Here is a 23,640-nt window from a genome sequence, read left to right on the forward strand (position 1 = left end):
ATATCAACCCACGCACTAATATTATGTGATATCCTTGGATTACGGTTTCAAAATCAAATTGCAATTTCCCTTTATTTGGAGGGTAACTTGTCAATTTCTTTATTATTAAGAGACTCATTCGTGGGTCCTTTAATTACTTGCACAAATCACAATTAATACTAATTGTGTACCCTGGATATTGACATCAAATCCTGGGTTTTTGACATTAATGGAATTCCAACCCTTTTTTATTTTTATTTTTGTTTTTTTAATAAATGGATGTATGATCAAGTTGGTAGTTTGTACATTTATACCCATGATTTAGGAAATTATTCACTTGCTTGTTGTTATTCTAAAGGATACTTTAGGAATAAATTTTCTACATCTGTCAATGTCACTTTGTAATAAAATATATGCATATGAGAAGATTGCAAGTTTGCAACACATTCGTAATAGAACATGGTAATAGCAGACATTTCGAAATCCTCTTACAATATAGCGTCATGATGGTTAACTTAACCTGTTTAATTTGTGAGATATTTGAACTCCAATCAATCAAAATTTGACTTAAGTTACAACTCAAAATCTTGATGAACTAAATAAGCAAAGATTACCTTTACTTGATATATAAAGTAAAGTGACAAGTTAAATTATAAAACAACATATTCAAAGTCTTTTCCAAAAGAATGGACTCCATTGCATACATAAATAAATAAATAATACTCATACTTCGTACTACCTATATTCTATTATAGACGTGTGATCATCCACAAGTATCTGTTTCATCTTCCTCCATTCACTTCTATATACTTCCTCCGTTTTTTTTTTATTGCATCATAGGGTTTTGGAGGCAAAATTTGGTAGTGGAAAAAAGTAAGAGAGAGAAACGTAAAAATACAAAATTGTCCATGTAATGTAAGATAAAATAAAAAGTAAGTGTGAAAAAGTAAGGGTATGTTGGGTATTTGCAGTGTGAACATAAATATTTTTTATCCTAAAAAAGAAATGATGCAATAATAAGTAAACTTCCTAAAGTAGTAAACGATGCGATAAAAAAAGAACGGAGGAAGTACTAGTAATTATCTTGCACTACATTTTATTTACAATTAGTGGTCTACTATTTTCTTCATACATGTAATTTAATTAACTCTTCTCGTTCATATTATGTGTGATAATTAACTTATCATAGATAATAGAAAGCAGAAAAGGGAGTATGCTTAATCATTTGCACAATTGCACTTACTACTTTAGGCATCAAATTAATTTTCCACTACTTTTGCAATTTATAGTTTTATACTACCTATTATTTCGTACTACTTTACTTTTATTTGAGCACTATTCAAATCAATTACCAACCACCGGTCCACCAGCATTTGGTCTATTTTCTTATTCCTAATAGAAAATTAAAGTTATTAAACCAATCATTAAATTTAAGTAATTACAACTCACTAGTTTGAATAAAGAGAGACCAATCACTAATTTGAATATTTTTAAATGACAAAACTTCAAGTATATATATTAAAAATATGGTGAAGGCCAATGATTGAGCTGATTAATTTACGATCAAGTATTAATTACATACGGAGTATGGAGTAATATTTTATTATTACTTGTAAACTTGAAGAGCATTAGCATTATAAAATTCTTAAACTTCCTATGTTTCTTTTACATGTTTACTAAATGTACTTGTTTGACCATTAATATATTTTTGGGTTTTTTTATGTTATAACCCTCTAACTATTCGTTTTCTACGATATGCCCCTCCTTTTTGAGAAATCTACACTGTAACCTCAAAATACATTTAGCTTCTATACGGTAACCTTGCCGTTAACAAATTCCGTTAGTGGAGCTCACTCACCACTTCATAATTTTTTTTTATCGATTTGCGTATTGGAAATGGTTCCGTTAAAGGTTTTGGGGCTATTAATGGAACCATTTCCAACACGCAAATCGATAAAAAAATATTATTAAGTGGTGAGTGGGCCCCACTAACGGAATTTGTTAACCAAAAAAAAAAGCAAGGTTATCATATAGAAGCTAAATGTATTTTGAGGTTACAATGTAGATTTCTCTAAAAGGGGGGGGGCACATCGTAGAAAACGGAAAGTTAGAGGGTTATAATGTAGAAAAACCCTATATTTTTGAGTGTTTTTAATTGTAAAAAGGCAAAACCTAACGAATGCCTCGAGGGCGTTGGATAAACTAGCTAAAAGTAGAAAGATTAAATTAAAATAAACTTTAATTATACCGATTGACGCGTGATTTTGTCATGCTTTCCCAAATTAATACCATTTTAGGCAATATTTTAAATGCTTATCCAATACCCGGGGGCGTTCGTTAGCAAAATCCTTGTAAAGATTATAACGATTGAATATTAATAAATTACTGATTTAAATAAATCAAACATGACTGCACATGACAATAATATGTCTTATATATTGAGAAGAAAAATAGAAAATTGTCTTAGTGCTAACAATCAAAACGTAACTAATACGAGTACAGAATAATAAGAAACAAAGGAAGTAGCTACCAACTTAAACCTTGAACAATAAGTTGTCTTTATTTGTGATAAATTAAGATGCAATTAGAGTTAAATATATTAATGGAGATTAATATCTCCACCTTTGGACGAGTGACAAATAAATTGAAGGCCGAAAGCGAATGTAATAATTGAGAAGATAAGCTTATCTTTATTAATTGGCTCAAATTATGAGGCAAAAGAATGGGAATTGCGTAGTTAGGTAGGATGCTTAATTGCTAATTAAGCTACCTTCTCATCCAATGCTTAATGTCGGGGGTTACAGAGTGTTTATATTAAAACAAAACTCAACAATATAAAGCATGAGGTTCTCTAACTACAAACCTTAAAAACAATAACAAATCTCAATGTATCTATTCATGCAAATTCAATGAATACTCCCAAAATTAATACTCCAATTTATTTCTATAAGAAACTATTTCTAATAATATATTTGAGGGTGCAATCTTTATTCATTGATTGCCATATTACTTTACTAACTTTTGTCATACCTTGTAATGCATCATGTCACTTCAGTAACTTTTTTTTCATACAAGTAATATATCATATCAGTGTCAACATCGTAATCGTATTATATTACAACAGAATTACAACTTATGCCTAACCTTAAACGACGGTATTATTCAATACTTGACAGTGTTAAAGGTTGACATTTTATTGTTTAAAAAAGGGATTTTTGAAGCGGACACAAAGCAGGAGGAATGATTGAAAAAAAAAAAACGATCGAGAATAATCAAAGACTGGGAAATAATACATAAGCAGAGTTAATTTTGCTTCAATGAGAGGAGGAAATGAGCAAAAGATAGGCCTTTACTAATTAAATTGACAAATTTTGACCTGCTAGGCCTTTTTACAAGTGTTAAATCCACAATTCTGCACAACAGCGTGGCTGCGCCTACATCACATCTTTATCACAAGCCTCGAATACAGCCCTTTCGCTTGACTACATGGAGACCTCTTATACATTCCTATACCCTCAATCGTAACTACAACAACAGCTGCTATAAAATTCATTTACAAAAGCTAATTAGCCATTTTCTGAGTCGAAAGCCTAGTAACAGACCAAAAACTACTATCCTAACTAGCCATTTCCTGAGTGGAAAATCCTAGTAATAGGCGAAAACTCCTAGGTGAAAAATATCTTCTTTCTCCAAAGCACAACCGTGTTAATCCAATTTCGATGCCAATTGCTGTCATTATCCAGAAAGCCATTCCTCTATAAGAAAACTACAACTTCTGAAGATGTCTTCTCTACTGAAATGAACACAGGCCTTAAATTAGGCACCAAAATCTGTATATGAAAAACCAATGTATTATGTATGAGAAAGTGTGCAGAAAAAAGAACATTCATCGATGCAGCACAAAGCAGCTTAAGAGCAAGAGCAAGAAATCAAAACCATCATTGATAACACTTACAAATAGGAGGACCCATATCATTAACCATAACCTGAAAGTCTAAAACATTTGACTGAACTAGTTTTTTTTTTTTTTGTCATAATGTCCATATCAAATTATCAATCAAACCTACTTGCAAATCATCCACCCAACACGTGTTTAACACAAACTTATTACAATAAATTAAAAGGAAAACTTTCGAGAGTTGAGCCATAACTCCAAGTAACAAGAATGAATTAATGGGAGCGGAAAAATCATACAGGGGTGGCTTATCAGAATGTATCAAAACTTGTCTTGGACTTACCTGAACATGTTTTTTCTGAAATTATTTTAAAAGGTGAATAAAACATAGCCAAAGACTGCAATTTTATATAAAGTGAAATACAATAATAAAACAAAAGGCTTACTGCTTTACAAACATGACAAATTACAGCAAAAAACAATAAAACATGACCCAAGGTAACAAGCACTTAAGGCACATACCTTCTACATCATCCACCATCAACCCGTAAAGTGATTAAGGTTCAGGAAAATCCCACATTATGACTTGGAACTCTTATCTTTGCCGCTCAAGTGTGTCTGCAATAACATTCCGAGCTTGATTGCACAATACTTGCGCGTCATTTCCCATCAAACATGGGTGAATTACAACTTTGACAGACCCTGGATTTAGCAATGTCTCCTTGCCAGCAGGCATGATACTGCCAGTTCCAATTATTGTCATGGGCACAACTGGCACTTGAGTTTTTGCTGCAACACTGAATGCGCCTTTCTACACATATAACAATGGATACATTGTTTAAAACCAAAGTGGAAGCTTATGCATTGCTAGTGGATTCTCTTATAAGTCTTCAATTGCAAGGACATAAACATCCATGATAATTAAACTCTGTAAGCACCTCAGTAGAAAACTAGAGAGACACAATACCACAATTTGAGACTCTTAAGGTAGCTGACGAATCACCGATGCTTTTCTATTAGACCAGCAACAATGTCCAGCAGCTAATACTTTAGGTAATTTAAACTGTGTTTATGGACTAATGACCATTTAGCTACAATCTCCCAAATCAGGACAGAATTCTCATAAAGATCTCACCTTGAAAGCACCCAACTTTCCATCTTTACTTCGTGTTCCTTCCGGAAAAAAGAACACAGATGCACCTCCCCGGATAAGATCCATACACCGCTTAAGACATTCCTACAATCAAATAATAGTAATCTATTAATTACTACAACCAATGATTAACATATTTCTCACTAAAACCAAAATGAAAATGTTGTGTGAGTAGAGAACTCAAAGGTATAAACTACGAGTATAAAGCAATATGATCCCTAGAAGGATACATAGTCACCAGCTACCAGTGTATACTGCCTAAATAAACAAGCTACAAGTTAGAAGCTTGCATTCTTCACTCTCATCAAAACTAAGGTACTCGCGCAAATCAACAGCTCTGCAGTAAACAAATCAGTGAAGCTCTCTGAGTAGAGAGTAGATTATCTAAACTTCTGTGGTTGCCTTGAAATATCCTAAATTTCTCTATTGCAAAAAGCATACATAAAGTATGCCAACCATATCATATTATGCGTTATGATTCCTCTGCGTGCAACCTATTCAAAAGATACCTCTTCTTATTTTTACTCTTATTCATCAAGTTCTGTACCATCAATACAACAAATCGGATAGAGTAATGCAAGAAAGAGCATAAAAGAGACTGTTTACTAAACAAAAATATGCCTACCATTTGACTTCGACTATCCATGCGCTTTAGTGGTATAACTCCCATTAGATACATAGCCCATCCAATGATAGGGTATAAGAAAATCGAAGTTTTGCTTATAAACTTAAAGCTTCGTCCAAGAGTAAGCAAAGCATAGATGTCAAGGAAGCTCTGGTGGTTAGAAACATAAATCGCAGGTGTATCTGGCTGCGGAAGATGTTCCAATCCCTCAACTTCCACATTAAAGAATGGAGTGATAGATAAAGTAGCCCACATTTTAGCAACAAAATGATGTGCTCTTCTTCTATATCGATCAAATAAAAGAACGAAAGGGTGAGATACAACCATCAGAACAAAGAGAACGATGGCAACTACAGCATTGACAGCATAAAAGTATACTCCCCTAGCCTTGGGCCCAAAAGAAGCTTCTGCAAAATGAAGCAACGATCATTAAACCAAAATCAAACATGTTAGCATAAAAGAAGTTGATAAACAGGCTCTGAACCTGAAAAGGGGAAGGCTGCTTCAGGAGTTCCATTTCTAACAATATCTGATCTTGCTGCTATATGTCTTCGTGACCTATCGAGAAAGCCCAATTCCCTGCCAATATGAAACCTTTCATTCCTCTTAGCGGGGTCAATACAGTAGCAAAAGGCACCTACACTCTGGAAGCATAAGGCCCCATCTGCAATAACCAAAGCAAGCAAATATGAGATTCTGTGAAAAGAAAAAAAAAATCCGACCAAAACCATTCAAAATAAATAAATAAATAAATGAGATTCTGTCTGCAAAATCCTTCAACATTACTATAAACACCGTCCTGTTGACCAAAAATTAAAGGGCCAACGAAGAAACAGATGCAACATCAGTCATAATTACACTTCATTGACATATACTTTAATGAAGCAACGATCATTAAACCAAACATAGCACATATACTTTAATTAAAACTGAAGCCTGGTTCAAAATGTAAAGGGGAAAATTTCCTTACATTTCATTGACCTCTTCAACCGCAAACAATGTCCTTCACAAGCCCCAAACTGAAAAATGTGGAATAGATAAAATGTAACTAATTACATTCATCAAACAAGGAAATCCATCAATTTCATTAGCAAAATCATAAATGGTCTTCTGGATGTTTGTCTGTCCAAATGCATGTCTTGTAAACAACTAAACATAATGCATGACTAATGTAAATTGACAACAAAATCTTCATATATTATGACATCAAAATCGGCAATTCTCTCAAAATAAAAATCATAAAATGTTGGCATATAAAGTAAGCTTAGTATCATCTTCCACTAACCTTTAGAAAACTATCTGAATTGAGAGAATTCCTTTTGAAAAAGCATGACCCCAATAAAGCTGTTGTCACAATTAAACATTCAAATTAATTTTGGAATAGAATTAATACAAACACATAAAATTGCCATCTTTATTGATTGAAACAAGTAAAATTACAAAGAAATGAATGCCAAAAAATCAGAAAAAGTGGCAAAATAATAAAATCAATAAAAGGGTTCTCATTTAACGATTGAAGGTAAGAAATGAAAACCCAAAATCTGTAAAATGAGATTTAAATGCATACCTTGACGACCACCAAAGGGGGAAATTGCGAGAGGAAGATGAGCAATAATAGCAGGAGAGGGTGCCATCATCATTTTCATCAACAAATCTAACACAGAAAATCCCAATTAATTAAGTTCTACAATTGAATTGAAACCTAAAATTGAACAATAATCAATGGAAATCCCCAAAATTAGTGACGGAAAATTGAGAAAGTCGCCGGCGGTTGGTGGTGGCAATAATTTCAGGTGGACGGTAATTTAAGGATATTGTGGGCTTTATTATATCTGAATTTGGGCTTTTATTACTTTCTGTTTTTTCGGATTGCTTCTCTCTTTCTATTGTTTCTATCGCTTTTATTGGGACTTATCCTATTTGGGAATTAGGAACATTTTTCTCGTTCTTTTGATCATCCGTCTCATTTTGATTGCTTAATTTAATTGCTCTATCGAAATATTGGGGGTGTTTGGCAATTGGCTTTTTACCTACTTTTGGGTTTTTAGTTTGGTCAAACAATTAAAGAATATGTTTGATAGTTGGCTTTTAAGCTAGCTTTTCCGCCAAAAGTTAGGGTATGTTCGGCAAAATATAGTTGTGAAGGTAGCTGTAGCTGTGGAGATAGCAGTGAGTTGTGTATGTAGCTGTTAGCTGTCAACAAGCTGTTAACTGTGAAGATAAATAATTTAGATATGAGGGTTCGGTAAAGTAGCGGTTGACTAGCTATTACATATAAAAATCAACATTTTATTTTTAAAACTATAGATTAAATTTTCAACAGCTACCTCAAAAGCTACCTCTAATTTCAAAAGCTAATCTTTCTAATTTTTCATAAAAGATACCTCCACCACTAAAAGCTACTCTAACCACTACTTTGCCAAACACTCACATTTTTTTTCAAGTAGTGATTTGACTTGGTCAAACCACTAAAAGCTACCTAAAAGCTACTCAAAAGCTAGCGCCGAACACGCCCTTAATAAAAGTAGCTTTTTCTATTAGCTTTTGACTTGTTTGCCCTCCTTATCACTAATAAACAACTAACAACCATTAATAATTTTACCAAACACTTTTGTAAACAGCCGGCTTAAACAATAACTTAAAAAGTCAACTCATACAGCTAATACTTCCAGCTAGTCAAACAAGCCCAGCTAGTCAAACAAGCCAACAACCAACAGTCTTTTGGGATAAATATAATGTCTTAATTGTTATACTCCGTAATTTGGTTTTATGTTAATATGTGTTTGATTTTTTTAACCCTACTCAAAACATTTGGCTAAAGATGAGTATGAGATAGTAATATGTTGGATTATACCAAAACACACCCGACACAAAAAACAATTGAACTAATCTTGCAAAATCACAAATCAAGATGCATAGCCTAGTCACATAGCACACAATAATTTTTTGTGCATGTTATGTCACACTTGTCATTATTGGGTGGTATCTATGATCTTGGAATGAATGTTTCAAAATCTTACCCCTAAATGGATTGGTTCAGATGATAAAAGAAAAAATGATGTTAACTTAAATTTATAATTTGCAAAAAAAAAAATCATAAACATCAGTAAAACATACTTTAAAAACATAAATCGTAAAAAGTACTTCGTAAGTTTGTTTAGAATTTTCATGTTTACCATCACAAATTCACAAACGAGCATAGAAATTTAGAATTAGCATTATAGTATAATTACGTTGTTGTATATGCGTATTAATAAATGGGTTGTTTGGTAGATTATGGTGTATTGTGTGTGATTGGATAAATTTGAAGGAAAAGCGAAATAGAGAACTCAAGATTCAAGAATCAAACCTTAAAAAAAATCAAGAATTCAAGAAAAAGGGTAGAAAAGGAAACGCAGACGGTTATGACATATAACGGTTTTTGGGAAGGGAGGCGGGAAGCAAATAACAACCCATAAGATTGCAACAGAATCTTTCTATTGACATCCAATAAGAAACCACCACGTGTGCAGTCAATTTTAGGCCAAATAATTTCTCCTATTTCAGGACTTCTATAAAAAGGGGAAGCTCGTATCAATTTCAACATCACTGAATTCATTTCCATCTTCCCAGAATTTGCTCACAACCTGAGAAATAGAGAGATAAACAACAAACTTAGGAGAGAGAAACAAGAGAGAGAAACGAAGCTCGACAACAATGGCGCAAGCAGTTTTGGTTATGGTTGCAGCTGAACCAGCACCATTGAAGATCAAACAAGAGGTTCACAAGAAGAATCGCATTCAAGTTTCTAACACCAAGAAACCTCTCTTCTTCTACCTTAACCTAGCTAAGGTTATTTTTCTCTTTCTTTTTCTAATTATGCTTCGAATTTCTGATTGATTTCTCTGCTTTTGATTTTAATTTTTGGTTTGAATTTACGATTTATATCCATGAATTATGATTTTGGATGATTTTTTACTTCTGCGTTGCTGAATTTGGTTGTGTTTTGCTTTTGAGAATCTGTTGGATTGTTGTTCTTTGATTGTTATTGATAATCTACATTTTATTATGGTTCGAATTTCTGATTGATTTCTCTCTGCTTTTGATTTTAATTTTTGGTTTAAATTTACCATTTCTATCCATGAATTATGATTTTGGATTATTTTTTACTTTTGTGTTGCTGAATTTGGTAGTTTAGGTCTTGAAAATCTGTTGGATTGTTGTTCTTTGATTGTTATTGATAATCTACATTTTATTAGGGTTCGAATCTGTGATTCATCTTGAGAAATGATGATTGTTAAAGATATTTAAAGTCAATATTTTGTTCCGAAATTATACGTATGCAAGATCATTGTTTCTTGAAAATTGGATTCCATGCTTCTTTTCATTGTAACATTCAAGAATTTCTTTGAGATCAATGTCCTAATTATTGATGATCAATGTATAACATCTGAATTGAATTGCAGTGCTGATACTTTTTCTGATTTTTGTTGTTGCAGAGGTACATCAAGCAGTACAATGATGTCGAACTCTCTGCTCTTGGAATGGGTATAAATATATGCTCTTTAAACCTTCGTTTGATGTGTTAGCTTTTTTCTGAAACAAGATTTATCACATTTCTTACAGTTTTGTTTTTGATTTCTTCTTAAATTTATCAATGAGGAGGTGCTAAACATGATGATTCTCAAACAAAAAATTAGGGATGATTGAGCATGATAATGTTTCAGTGCCGACTAATATTTTCTGACTGTTTTCAGCTATTCCTACTCTTGTTACTATTGCCGGGATTCTTAAGGCAAATGGTGTTGCAGTGGAGAAGAGTAAGCTTACTTCTACCACCATCTCATCACGTTATTCGCATCTCGGTTTATGAATTATCTTTTGAGTTCCTGTATATCAAATATTGTTTATCTAATAATAAACTGAATATGCACCTTGTAACAGAAGTTCTGACATCAACTGTTGGCTCGAAAGATGAGAGCAAGGGCCGTCTTGTTCAGAAGGCAAAGGTAATATCAATTTCTCTTCTGGTATGTTATGTGTATTTCCCTGAATGACTAGTCATTCTATGTTCTGAACATTATTGGTTATTTTGCAGCTTGAGATTGTTCTGGAAAGGAATGATAAATCTCCTACCTCTGCTGATGCGATTGCAAAGCCTGTACCTAAGACTGAAACCAATGCAGCAGATGAATCAAAGAAGCGTGACTCAAAGACCGAGGCTGATATTGCTGTGAAGAAGGAAGGATGATCATGTCTTTGATGCAACAATCTATTGCATCTGTGATCTTATACTCGGACAACAAGTATTCTGCAAGTTTTATACTGATAGGATAGTAATTAGCATGCATAGTTTCAAGCAACACTGTAGGTAGATGATTGTAAGTAGGTCTGTGGCGAAATCTCCGGCACTGCCACATTATGTAGATTTTAGGAAGTAGATGATAAGCCTCGATTGATTCTTTCACTTTGAAGCTTTCTGTTCAGTTTTTTTCATAATGTTGTCGAGAACTTTACGATTCTTAAGGGAGCAAATCACTCGTTGTACAAGTTGTAGATCAGAATATGTACTCAGTTTCTTTTAAAAAGAGAAATACAATAAACTGAATTGAGATTGACTTTTACTTTTATCGATCAAATATCACAAAGGAACACTGACAAGTATTTCAATTATTAATAATAAATATACAAGACATAACTGCTACATTATTTGTAGTATAGTTCCTTCAACAATAAGGATCAATAAAAGAAGTAACATAGATTCGATGCAGCTCTAACTTCTAACGAAGACCTAATGATCAGGCAAGGGACAGCTTTGCTAGGGTTAGTGCCAACACCTTGACCCCATTAGTCAAATCTTCAGGAGCTGAATACTCTTCAGGTTTATGACTATATCCTGCAGATAAATACCACAATAGCAGAAAATCATCAGATACCTATTTAACGAGTAAGATGTGATGTTTACAAATCCAATTTCTATTTGCGATTTCTTAAGGTGTGTGTTTAATTGGGATAGAGAGGAGGCAGAAGTTGTACCTTTATAGCATGGGATGAAAATCATTCCCATTGGAGATACCCTGGAACAGAGAGTGGGCTCATACAGTCAATAAAATAGCAAAGAGTTACCACATACACTCAATAAAAGATCAAAGTGTTGGCTCGTACATGATTGATGACAAGGACAAACATACCTAGCCATAAATAGGGAATCATGGTAGGCTCTGCTAACCATCAGTTTGTAGTCCAAATTCAGCTCACGTGATGAAGCTTCCATTGCTTCAATTATTTTATTATCAGCAAGAGCTGGAGGATCTTGATTTACAATTTCAAACCCTGATAGCTTGACCTTGCGCTTATTGGCTATATCAATAGCAGACTGATGGATTTTCTCAAGCACGATGTTTCTTCTCGTTTCATTAATGTCACGCGTGTCTGTAAGATAGCAGATAATAGTTTGTTAATTGCAATTTGGTTTTTTCTAGTGAAAAGCTTGAGGTTATACCTCTCCTGTGGTCCAACCAGAAGAACAGGACAAAAAGGATAGAGGTTGGGGGTGTAAATTTTAGATCTTCATGCTGAACAATAAAAATCTGAACATACCTATCTCCACATGTGCTTTGCTAGGGATGCTGTTGACAGCCCTAGGATGTAGGTCAAGAATACCTAGCAGAAACAGTAGAAAACGATCATTAAAATAACTAAAGAGAAGATAATTCGTTCTGCTTCTTTTTGATTACATGAAGTATTACTGAAATCATTCATGTCTTACCAACAGTGCCAACAGTGTCAATAGTCCCAGATTCTAAAACATGCTTTTCAACAGCCAATGCTAACTCTGCAGCAGCTAATCCTGCATCATTTCTGCAGAAGAAAAATAATACTGACAGTAACTAACAAGTTCTTTTATAAAAATGGACAATCTAGAAGAAAATGACATGAGGGAATTATTTTACAGCTTTGATTGGAGAAATTAATTAATGAAACAACATATGATGAACTTCAATCAAGAAAAAAGGCTAAAATACATTCAATACTGCTGACAGTCAGTGTATATCTAAGATGTTGATGCTGGATAGACGGTTGTTCGCTAATTGTGGGTTAATCTACAGCATGCATACCAAAATCATTAAGCATTTTCACCTGCTTGGCATCAGGGCAGCACCTGCATGACCTCCATCCCCTTCAAAGTCCACTTTGATGCTAGCAGGAGCAGCAATGGCAGTAACAACACCAATTGGAATTCCTATAATATATAAATTTACTGATTTTTAGAAAAGCAGGAACAATGCATTTCCAGTTCTGTGAGGGCATTAAAGTTATGCAAAAAAGGTGCAACCTTCAGCTTCCAAGATAGGCCCTTGTTCTATGTGCAACTCCACAAATCCAGAGTATGTTCCATAATTCATATGCACGCTAGACAGATCATCTTTATCTCTGGCATATCCAGCAGATTTTGCAGCATCTAGAAAAGATACATTTTGACTGTCAAATGTATTCTTCAGAGCCTTTTGAAGGGTTTCACTTCCTGCCATCAAACGGCTGCATATTTAAAACAGTACTCAAAGTTAGAACTTCACAAGGATCTTCTTCCCACAAATGAAACAAAGAACACCATGATAAAAAAAAAGTAGTGACGGAAAATTTAGCTATACCTTCCTAAGCAGCTGATCCCAAACCTGGTAGGCTCCTCTGATGTGAACATTATTACCTCCAATGACCGTTTTGGCTTAAATCCAGCCCTGTAAATTAATGCTTAGAATGCCCTGAACAGATGCTGGCTGCTAATGTATGATAGCTTGAAATGAAGATGGTATGGCAAAAGCAAAAGGGGAATCCAGAACTCCAGATGTATATTCACAGAGAGAAACAGGAGGGAAACTTAATGAAGTAGCCAATTGTGATTAGCCAACTGATTGTCAGCACTGTTAAAGAATAACAAAATGCCTAGCAGAGCTGATGTGACATAACATTGATCTTGATTTAGCATGAGTAAAGCATACTTAAAATAAATTTCCAAGCTATGTGAAACTCATGCTTTATGATCCTATGATTCTGTGTATTTACCAAAACTGGTTTTACTAGTTACAAACTTACACCTTAGTCAATATCTGAGAAGCAAAACTTACTTTTTCAGCACATTAATGGCTTCTATAGCACCTAGGACACCAATAACTCCATCATACTTTCCAGAATATGGAATTGCATCTATGTGAGAACCAGTTCCAACAGCAGCAAGTTCTGGTTCATAACCATCCCTGTAAAAGAAGAATGTTAAGAGCTTTTAGATCAAAAAAAGACACAGAGAAAAGATTATACAAAACATCCAATATTCTTTTATTTAAGAGAAGCTTAATCGGCAGTATGCTAGGGATGGCTAAATGCATGTTGTAGTAGCTTCTAAAAGAATTTGGTATATATGGCCATGAAATATTGGCCATAGACAATTAGACAGCAATTCACAGGCTCCGCATTGAGTCACGGCAGACCATAGAGCATAGGAATAATGTTGTCTAGAAGGAAGAAAACATAATTCTTCATTAACCCCCACGCCTACTACCATCAAAAGAGGGGTAGAGGGATGTCCCCTACCAAAAATTGAGTCAAGGTGCTAGTCACAGACCATAAAATTAGAGAAAGATTCAACAACTTACCATCGACCAAATATGTTACCGATGGTATCCTCCCTAACTGAAAGGCCAGCAAGTCCCATCAAGTTCTTGATATACCTGGAGATAGAATACACTATATTACTATTTATATTAACTGGATGCTCGAGGGAATATTGTGTCTTCTATCATATATTTTGCAGATAATATATGTATTTTAATCAAGAGAAAAAATTAGGTAATATAAATACCAGTCGGTGATGGTAAGAAGGCAAGGATAACAAGATTTTCAATAAGCAAAGTCAGCTGCACCTTCACCAATTACACGGAGGAAGCAAATTTGAGCATGTGGCTAAGTAACAGGCTACAACACTAAGGAATGTATAATGCAACAGTGCATATATCAATTCCAACATAATCTCTGGGAGAAGTATCATTCAAACAAAATAGTACTTCAATTTAGGAGCATTATAAATAAAAGCTTCAGTGACATCCAATTGTCATTGAAAAAACAAAAAGGCGGTAAAAAAGGGTTTTTTTTTTTTTTTTTCATAATATTATTCAACAGAGACCTGCAATACCAAGTAACAGATAGCCACAACCCACCAGTCGACCCAAAATTACTTTTTATACATGAAATACTAATCAGCATTCCTCGCAAGATGAATCAAACGCACATTGTTTGATAGCCCACTTTAACAAACTACCTTCTCTAGACCATCATATTAGCAAGAAGCAACTGGTTAGATGATAAATTCACTCCACAAATAACAATGAACAAAGGGTGATGATAGAGTATAAAAAACATATTCCTGGACTTCAAGCATCAGCTTAAGCTTTTGGTTGAGTTGGTCCGTTCACGGGTGACATACCTCCGGGCAGCAACGTCCTTATCGGTATATAGAACCCTAGTAACCGATGGGGCAGGGGAATCAGAGAAAGTCGCCAACTCATCAATCTGAAGAGAAAGTAATTACATATCAGATCAATTCATAAAACAGATACACGCACAATCCGCAACAATTAGGCTACTTTAGTCCGATAATCACACAATCAAAGTTCCCACATTCCTGGAGCAATCAATGCTTCAACTTCACATAATCACATATCCTTCCAATTAATCTATACTGAAAAATGACAATTCTGTTTGTCAAAACATGTATTATTCAGCAGATAAATGATGGAATTATAATCCAAAAAATCATAAACTTTCTAAAACCCTTAAAGCGCAAACAAAATCAGCATACAGCAATCAAGCAGAATCAGAAGTGTAGTACAAATTCTAGATAAAAGAAGAAAAGATTAAAGACCCAAATCGTAAAAAGTGGATAGAATGAAGGGTAAAAACCTGATTTTGCAAAGATTGAGTGTCAACGGAGAGTGAGGAAAGAGGATGGTGGTGAGGTTCAGAAGAAGGGTACCCAGAAAACTGGTGCATAGTTTTGATTGTTGGATCATCATCAACATCAACATCAACATCAACATCAACATCAACATCAGTAGCAGATATTATAGTGAGAGAAAAGCAGGAAATTAGCAGAAACGGTAAGAGAAATTGGGAGTGAATTCGTGACATTTTTAAAGAACAAGTAATGCAGTTTGATCTTGGATGTTTGGCTAATTTGCTTGTTTTGTTGTTTACAAAGTACAAACTCTTTATATTGTGTGTTTGTTTTGTAATATGGGTGTTTTTTTTTTTTTGTTTTTTTTTTTTTGGGTTAAAATATGGGAATTGTTTGTATTGTTGTGAAATTGTGGGAATTGGGTTTTGGAGGGACGTGGTTATTGGGAATCTTCCTATTTTTTTAATCTAAATAAATTTTGGACTTTTAAAATAAAAAATAAAAAATAAAAAAATACAGTAAAAAATAAGCACCCAAACTTCCAAAGTTCCTAATTTTTCTGAAGTAAATGTTTCTATTTATGAAAATATTTTAGTGTTGATGATTAAAGCATTAGAGAGGTTAGAGCATGTACAACTGTTCAAGTATAAGTCATACCGTCTATATATGGGTCTTTAAAAGTTAAAACTCTTATCTTTTTTCTATTTATCATTTCTAGTTTCAAAAATTCTAAAAAATTTGACAAAGACAAAGCTAAACTTGATTATCTTTGTTAGGTTGATAAGTCGCTTTTTTTTGTTCTAGTCATTTGGAATTCCGAGTTTTTTTAGAGCATCAACATCAATAAGGATATATATTCTTTTAGCTAACATTTTTGGTGGCTAAAAAGATTCTTATTGATGATCAAATAGCCAAAAAGATCGTCTTAAGAAGAGGAAATGGTATGTTCCACGTTCTAAAGTGGAAACAAATCCTTAGCGATGGACCCTTGTGCCAAAGTATTGATTATTTATATTTTTTATTAAATAAATAAAAATTGCTATGAATAATTAAGTAGCGTATGTGTAAATAGGATAGAGAAAATGAGAAAGGATCCCCATTGTTGTTGGAAAAATTAAAGAGATTGTGGGAAAGAGGATGAGTAAAAGGATGGCGAAAGTGGAAGTGAGGTGGGATGAAAAAGATTATGACATGTCAAATGGAGAAAAAATACTATTCAAAAAAAAGAGGGAGAAAAAAGAGAGAGAATGAGAAATGATATATGTATCCTCCTCCCTATTCATCCTCGATTATAGAGATTAGAGCATGTACTTTGCTCTTGTCAAAAAAAAAAACAAAAAAAAAGAAAAAGATTAGAGCATGTAAAAGTTTGTGTTGTACACTCTCTCTCTAGAGGCTAGGTCATGTTTATTTATGGTATTAATACTAGATTGATGGATCGTTGGAAGTTGAAGTACACCGACTGTCTATAAGATGTCCTTGGCCTATGGCCATTAAATCAACATGATATGACCTAACCTAAACAAATTGCTTTCATGCGATAACATGTTGATTAAGAACTACTCCCAAATTTATATGACTTGCACCATTATATTAATGCTCGTAAGAAGAAATTTTCGTATATAATTGGGAGACTTAAAATATTAAGCAAATTATAGATGATACTCCATAATATATAATCGCAACACTCTAACTTTTGCACTTTTCATATATTTATTGTGACTATATTTTGTTTTTATCAATATATATATAAAAAAAAACATATATTGCCAGGTAAAGTATTTTTGGAGTAGTCTTTACTACGTATATTTTCATTATACTAGTTGTTGGTGCGCGCGCCCCCCAACGCTATGATATGGATAATGGTGCATGTTTTTGCGTGTTGTTATCTTTAGAATCGTCAAGTTGTAGATTAATTGCATAATAACTATATTGTATGCCTTAATTTTGTAGGAGTATATAATGTAGATTAGTGATGTATATTGGGTTTTGTATCAAGGCAAGTTATTAAGTGACGCATATATATGTGATGTCAAAAAAAATCATTGATTTATAAACAATCTCGTAGCAAATGAATCAAAGTGTGCCCGTCAAAAAAAAAAAAAAAAAAGAATCAAAGTGTGAGATGAACATAGAAAATTAAACAATGTTACATATATATGAACATCATTAATGGTGCAAAGGTAAATATTAATGTTAGTAAACATGTATAACATTTTATTTTATTTATCCTTTCCATTCATGTAACTTTCCTGAGATACTTGATGACATTATAGTACACAATATTGAAGTTCAGTAAAAGCTTAATGAAAATCTAACTCAGAGTTTGACTTAAACAGTACATATAAGACAACTTAGGATGGATGTAAGGCCAGTTATAAGATAATAGGACTTTCACTCTTAAGAAATATGATACCATTTTTCCAACTTATCCTGCATTCGCAAGTAGTTGTAGGAATTCATTTGTTATTCTGTTGTAAACATTGCCATAGTCAAAATACAATGTTTCAACCTGAGCGCCCCACATCTTGTGGTACCATAGAAAAGTTGAATTTGTTTATGCTTATTGACATGAAAAAAGACTTTCCTAGCTAGCATACTCTTTTTCGGCTCGCCTTCTCTCTCATGAGAGTCTTGACCCTTCTTTTTCCTGGCTCCTTCTCTCTCTCTCTCTCTCACACACACACACACTCTCTCTCTTTCTCGAAACTTTTTCTCTCTTCCTCCCTCTATCTCATCCTCTCCTTCTCCCTTTTTCTTCCTCTCACTATCTCTTCCCCTTATCCCATTCCTCTCCCCTCTTTTCCCTCCATCCTCCATCTCTTTTAAAGCTAGCTATTTCTATGATTGTACAAACAAAACAAAACAAAAAACACTTACTGGTGAATCTAGCACGATTTTCATAGAATGATTTTATTTTGGCTCCTTATATCTCCATTTGGTACTTTTTTTATTAAAATTAGAGATGAAAATATTCAAAAATATTTACAAAAGACTTCACCCCTATTATTGAATCTAAGGTCATCCTCACCCATTTGAATATCATGGTGATAGACTATAGACAAACAATAGTGAAAATAAATTTAACACTTGCTCCATCCTCTCCTTTTGTTTTTCTTCATTTTTACACTCTTAGTCTTGCAAATTATAATGATCATTAACTAATTCCTTTTTAACACTTGCTTTCATTATCACCCCTTCTAAAATGTTTATCTCTTTCGATATCCTTTATTGAAGTCCCTCAACCTTTTTCTTTCATTTTCATACTCCTAATTTCTATCTATTTCCCTACTTCGAAATCTTTTTCACTATTAAACATTAAAAATGATCTTTTGAAGGGCTTCAAACCTCTTCCTTCCTCTATTGTCGCAAAATCTCTCTCTATCTCTTTCTCTCCCCTCTCTATATTTATGTAATTCTCCTCACGCCCTCTATAAGTAATTAGTGAATTACATATTTGCCCGCACCTCTATTTCATGACCCAACTATTCTTGATTTTCCTCATCATCATTTATTTCGTTTGCTTCCATGGCTCCCTCTCATCATTCATTCCTAATTTACTAATTTTTCCTTCCCGCGGCCCTCACCTCCTTTTTTCCTTCCCTCTTTTTCTTTCCCCTCCCTTTCTCTACTATTGTTATCCAAACATAGTGTAAGAATGGTCTTTTGAAGTGCTTCCAACCTCTTCCTTCCTCTATTGTATCGAAATTTCTTTCTCTAAGTATCTCTCTATTTATCTCCCTCTTTAATTTATTCGTCCTTCCTTCCTTATCCATAGGTTACACTTGCTCCCCTCTCACTCATTTCTTTCTTTATTAGCCCAAAACCTATGCGCGAATAAAGAGAAATTGAGGGAAAGAAAGAGTAGCATGAGGGAAGCATTATCAATCAGAAGGATTTATTTTCCTTCATTCCCCTTTTAATAAACCAAAATCTATCTATTATAAGAGAGATTTGGAACGAAATAAAAGGTCACCTTCTCCCTCCTCTCACATCCCTTTCCCTTCCCTCTTTTTCTTTCTCCACTCTTTCCCTTCACTATTACTATCCATATAACGTGAAACTAAGGGTATGTTCTCATACGTTGAAATTCAGTTCAGTTCAGTTTAGCTCAGCTCAGCTCAGCTCAGTTCAGTTCAGTTCAGCTCAGCTCCTAATTTCCTTCTCTTATAAAATATTCAGTCCAGTTCAGCTTAGTTCAGTTCAGTTCTTTTCAGTTCAGCTAAGTTCAGTCAATGAGAGCAGGCCCTATTACTGTCATTTTCTTTCTTTTTTTTATTCATTTATATCTTTCTTATACTTGGTCCATCCTCTAAAAGCCTTTAAAAATCATAGGTTGCACTTTCTCCTTCTCTTCCCTATACTCTCTATCTCTCTCAGCTTTTCTCTACCTCCTCCTTTTTTCCGGCCTCCCTATCTATCTTTCTCTCCCAACCCATCTCTCTCTTTATCTCTCTCACTCTATTTCTTTCTCTTCTAGCCTTTCTATACCTTTCTCTAGCTCTCTTTTTCACTTACTCTTTTTTTTTCCTAGTCCATCTCCCTCTCTATCTCTCTATCTCTCTCTTTTTTCTCCCAATCCTTCTCTCTCTATCTCTTACTCTCTTTTTCTCCCAGTCCTTCTTGCTATTCCAAATATTGTATGTATTTGTTTCCCTGACCCTAACAACCACTTTGTTTTTAAGGACATTAACTCTCTCCTCTGCAATGACTTGACTAATTTTTTTTCAAATCCAACCACCAAAGGCCCTATGTTTTTCACCGGGTCAGAGTTCAGAATAGATAGAAATATTCAACTTAACAATTTTGTGAAAGAACACCAATAATGTGGTGAAAAGGAAATTTTGTTGATTCTTAGAAAATTTCAAATTGCAACCAAATCTATGAAATCTTAAAGTGTGAGAAAATTATTGAAAAGAGGGAAAATGAAATTTACATAGAATTAACACAGGGATTCGTACTATTAACCCGGATTATCGAAAAAAATAGAGCAATTTATAATTGTTTAGCTTTCAAACCGAATAGGCTTTTTGTTTATATAGAAGAGAAGATGTTATAAGGATCAAGATGTGATTGAGAGAAATCAAGAGTAGAAAAAATATGGTTAGTTAATTTGTTTTTATTGTAGTTATAACTAAAAATGTAGGGTGCAAATCACCTGTTACAACCTTTCTTTCTCTCTCTCTCTCTCTCTCTCTTACTATTTTTTTTCCTTAGTCCATCTCCCTTTTTCTCTGTATCTTACTCTCTTTTGCTCCCATTCCTTCTTTCTCTATCTCTTACTCTCTATTTGTCCCAGCCCTTCTTTCTCCTCCAAATGTTGTATGTATTTGTTACCTTGTCCCCAAAACCACTTTATCTTCTTTAAGGATATCAACTCTCTCCTCTACAATGACTTGACTAATTTTTTTCAAGTCCATAATAGGTAAGTTTTAAAAAGTTAAAATCTTTTCAAAAAATATTGTTTATGTATTCCTTGATTACATAGTAAAGATGGTCATTAAAAAGTTCTTCATCTTGTTCCCTTTAATTTCCTCGAAGCCTCTCACCTTCCCTTCTCTTTCTTTTCCCTTCCCTTCCTCCATTTTTCCTTCCCTTCTTTTTCTTCCTTCTTTGCTATCCAAACAAAGCGTAAATCTCAAATTTTTGAATGCACAAAGCTATGAGATATAACATTTATCCATTACTAACAGATTTGAACAAAAAAATTACACATAGGAAATAAACCCAAGATTTATAATGAGCTTAAAAGCAAAACCATCTGATCAAAACATCACTATTTCAAAGTTATGGACACAAATTCATAGGTCTTCCCCAAATTTCTTTTTCACTCCGTAATAACTTGTCATTTTGGTAAAAAATGATCGGTTTTCTTTATTCATAACTTTATTTTATTTTGAATATATATTTTTTAGGTACAATCGTACATGTATGATGTAAAAATAAATTAAAATTACATTTATTAAGTAATAATTTAGAAGTTGTATCGAAACAACCTACAAAGCCAACAACCAATTATTTTTTATTAAAGTGTTGGAATAGAACCAACAAAGCCAAACATGTAGCATCTTAGCATTAGGCCGGAAAAACTTGGTATGGTGATTCTTCTGAGCCACAATTACCACAAACTTTGGGTTCCACTTCTCATCCAAGACGCATGCCAAAGTTTGGAATATATTTGGTTACGAAAGTTGATAGTCATGGGCAAACCTTAATGGTTTTTCCAAACAAAAAAAAAAAATAAAAAATCTTAACCAATAATCAGGCAAAAACGCATACCTAAATATGATAATATGTTCAACTGACATATAAATCAAGCAGAGCCTATAATGACCCATTTTAGAATTGCTTAAGCTTAAGACAACATTTACACAAGTAACATCTTCGGCAAACATATCTCATGATGCCTTCATCTTAGACACAAAATTGTCAATCATTTCGAACTTAGAAGACTAAGTCCTTATAGATGCCCTATATTGTGAAATCATTGACCATTCCCTGGAGTTAACCTAAAGAGCATAAGAACAAACAACATCAACTAATGGTAATAGCAACTTTTCCTTGTCAATTTTTCGGAAATGACGAGGAAGGGGGAGTATTGAAATTTACAGCAACAAGTGATGGCACATCAGAATGCTCTGGTGATCCATAAGATACACCGGGCACTTTTGAAATTAGTGGTATAGAAAGAGTATGCTCAACAACGAACATGGAGTTCAACCCACCAACCTGTATAAAGAATAGACAAATATGAGAAGCCACACATTTAAAAGAAAATAAGACCATCAATAAGCACCAATTTACCCCTAACCTCTAACAAATCTGTGAAACCCAAGCCTAAATTAGTACTACTAAACAATTTAGAAATTAAGCTGGGGTTGTGTTTACTTTCACACGGGTGGAGTGAAGACTCAAAACTTCAAAATTATGCAAATACAAATACATCCGGTGTGAACCTCAGGCTAATTCCTGCTTTATTATGTTATTTTTTTTTTAGTGATTTATTATGATTATGTCACTCTCATATTTTTGAAATATAAGAATGGCGTATATGCAATACTTGAATTTTCCATAGCCTTCTTGGTGGAAACCATCATAATTACCCAAAACATGTTAAGTACAATATAAGTTCCAATTAATCTTGAAAGTGAGCTTTAAAAAATACCAAACGGAGAATGAATAAAGATGCTCAAGTATGACATACTCCATAGTAACTCTATCTTTACACAGAACAATCAAATTAATATACCAAATACCAGGGACCAAATTGTGTAACACGTGGTCCTTTATACGTGTTTAACTAAAATTTCAGAGATTTATCTACATGGAAAATAAACACCTATAAGATATGTTTAGGGTAATTTTACCCTGCCACGTGGCCCAATCAGAAGGTGACACGTGTCAGCCCCAGATTGGTCTAAAATGGACCAATCCCTGCTCGACACGTATCATTCCCGAAATTAAGGAAAGGCGGCCTTCAGGCCCAAATCCCGAGAATGCCGCCAAACGGCGCAGCCCACCAATGATTAGGGTTCAGTAACCTAATCAGGGGCACAATTCCCAAAGACCCTATAAATAGGGAGATGTCCCTCATTTTGAGGACAACATTTTACCATTTATTACACCTTTTACTCTTTGATAGAGACATCTTGAGCTTGGAATCCGAGCAGATCCCCACCTAAATTTCCGCACCTTTTTTCTCCCTTCAAGTTTCTAACTTGTGCGTCGGAGGCGGAGCACCACCCAACTGGTGTCCCCGTTTGTTTTGCAGGTACAGCTCACCCAGGATCAGTGTTCGTGTTGTAACGCTCCTGAGGGACAAAAACACCCAAAACATTTGGCGCCGTCTGTGGGGAGAGTACCTCGAAGATGGTTCAAGAGTCTGTACCACCCCCTAACTGTCTGGGCGAAGACCCAGAAGTCTTTACAGACCATGAGGAGGATGAGGATCCTCAGGTCGAAACCTCTACAGCCGAGGACAGCTCTCTCAGAGTCAAGCGCATCCGGCCCAGAGAGACTCTGGAGCGGGGCGCCTCCCAGGCGGGTCCGAGCAGACCTAC

At 34.2% G+C, this 23,640-nt stretch overlaps 3 protein-coding genes across 6 annotated transcripts; 1 reads left to right on the top strand and 2 right to left on the bottom strand.

Annotated features, from left to right (window-relative positions):
• Positions 1-3,297: 3,297 nt before the first annotated feature.
• Positions 3,298-7,713, bottom strand: LOC110689319 (1-acyl-sn-glycerol-3-phosphate acyltransferase 1, chloroplastic-like). Of its 4 annotated transcripts, none has more exons than XM_021866085.1 (8): positions 7,220-7,706; positions 6,938-6,996; positions 6,623-6,671; positions 6,137-6,316; positions 5,653-6,059; positions 5,010-5,111; positions 4,397-4,685; positions 3,298-3,769 (listed from the first exon to the last, which is right to left on the bottom strand). In XM_021866085.1, the coding sequence occupies exons 1-7, from the start codon at positions 7,296-7,298 to the stop codon at positions 4,470-4,472; spliced, it is 1,092 nt and encodes a 363-aa protein (XP_021721777.1). In that variant the 5' UTR covers positions 7,299-7,706; the 3' UTR covers positions 3,298-3,769; positions 4,397-4,469. The 4 variants fall into 4 exon arrangements, with proteins under 4 accessions (XP_021721777.1, XP_021721776.1, XP_021721775.1 ...); XM_021866084.1 differs by having other exon boundaries at positions 3,298-3,772; XM_021866083.1 differs by having other exon boundaries at positions 3,298-3,809; positions 7,220-7,704.
• A 1,504-nt stretch (positions 7,714-9,217) lies between these two features.
• Positions 9,218-11,181, top strand: LOC110689321 (uncharacterized protein At2g34160-like). Its single transcript, XM_021866088.1, has 5 exons — positions 9,218-9,483; positions 10,131-10,179; positions 10,389-10,451; positions 10,576-10,640; positions 10,730-11,181. Exons 1-5 carry the CDS (start codon positions 9,349-9,351, stop codon positions 10,880-10,882), a joined length of 465 nt encoding a protein of 154 aa, XP_021721780.1. The 5' UTR covers positions 9,218-9,348; the 3' UTR covers positions 10,883-11,181.
• A 49-nt stretch (positions 11,182-11,230) lies between these two features.
• LOC110689320 (ureidoglycolate hydrolase-like) lies at positions 11,231-15,940 on the bottom strand. Its single transcript, XM_021866087.1, has 12 exons — positions 15,586-15,940; positions 15,110-15,195; positions 14,283-14,357; positions 13,758-13,886; positions 13,284-13,370; positions 12,968-13,170; positions 12,772-12,874; positions 12,401-12,492; positions 12,232-12,294; positions 11,823-12,063; positions 11,668-11,708; positions 11,231-11,527 (listed from the first exon to the last, which is right to left on the bottom strand). Exons 1-12 carry the CDS (start codon positions 15,811-15,813, stop codon positions 11,430-11,432), a joined length of 1,446 nt encoding a protein of 481 aa, XP_021721779.1. The 5' UTR covers positions 15,814-15,940; the 3' UTR covers positions 11,231-11,429.
• Positions 15,941-23,640: the final 7,700 nt, after the last annotated feature.

This window comes from Chenopodium quinoa, unplaced genomic scaffold, assembly GCF_001683475.1.
Source record: "Chenopodium quinoa cultivar QQ74 unplaced genomic scaffold, ASM168347v1, whole genome shotgun sequence".
Classification (NCBI taxonomy): Eukaryota; Viridiplantae; Streptophyta; class Magnoliopsida; order Caryophyllales; family Amaranthaceae; genus Chenopodium; species Chenopodium quinoa.

What these genes read in the sequence shown, in the direction of transcription:
- LOC110689320 (XM_021866087.1), bottom strand. Translation starts at nt 15,813, where the DNA reads ATGTCACGAATTCACTCCCAATTTCTCTTACCGTTTCTGCTAATTTCC. An exon ending in CAAAGCACATGTGGAGATAG is followed by an intron (nt 12,064 to 12,231) that starts GTATGTTCAGAT and finishes GCTATCTTACAG; the next exon opens with ACACGCGTGACATTAATGAA. An exon ending in TTTCATCCCATGCTATAAAG is followed by an intron (nt 11,528 to 11,667) that starts GTACAACTTCTG and finishes ATTTATCTGCAG; the next exon opens with GATATAGTCATAAACCTGAA.
- LOC110689321 (XM_021866088.1), top strand. Translation starts at nt 9,349, where the DNA reads ATGGCGCAAGCAGTTTTGGTTATGGTTGCAGCTGAACCAGCACCATTG. An exon ending in TCTACCTTAACCTAGCTAAG is followed by an intron (nt 9,484 to 10,130) that starts GTTATTTTTCTC and finishes TTGTTGTTGCAG; the next exon opens with AGGTACATCAAGCAGTACAA. An exon ending in GTCTTGTTCAGAAGGCAAAG is followed by an intron (nt 10,641 to 10,729) that starts GTAATATCAATT and finishes GTTATTTTGCAG; the next exon opens with CTTGAGATTGTTCTGGAAAG.
- LOC110689319 (XM_021866085.1), bottom strand. Translation starts at nt 7,298, where the DNA reads ATGAAAATGATGATGGCACCCTCTCCTGCTATTATTGCTCATCTTCCT. An exon ending in CCCCTTTGGTGGTCGTCAAG is followed by an intron (nt 6,997 to 7,219) that starts GTATGCATTTAA and finishes TTGTGACAACAG; the next exon opens with CTTTATTGGGGTCATGCTTT. An exon ending in GAAAGTTGGGTGCTTTCAAG is followed by an intron (nt 4,686 to 5,009) that starts GTGAGATCTTTA and finishes TTATATGTGTAG; the next exon opens with AAAGGCGCATTCAGTGTTGC.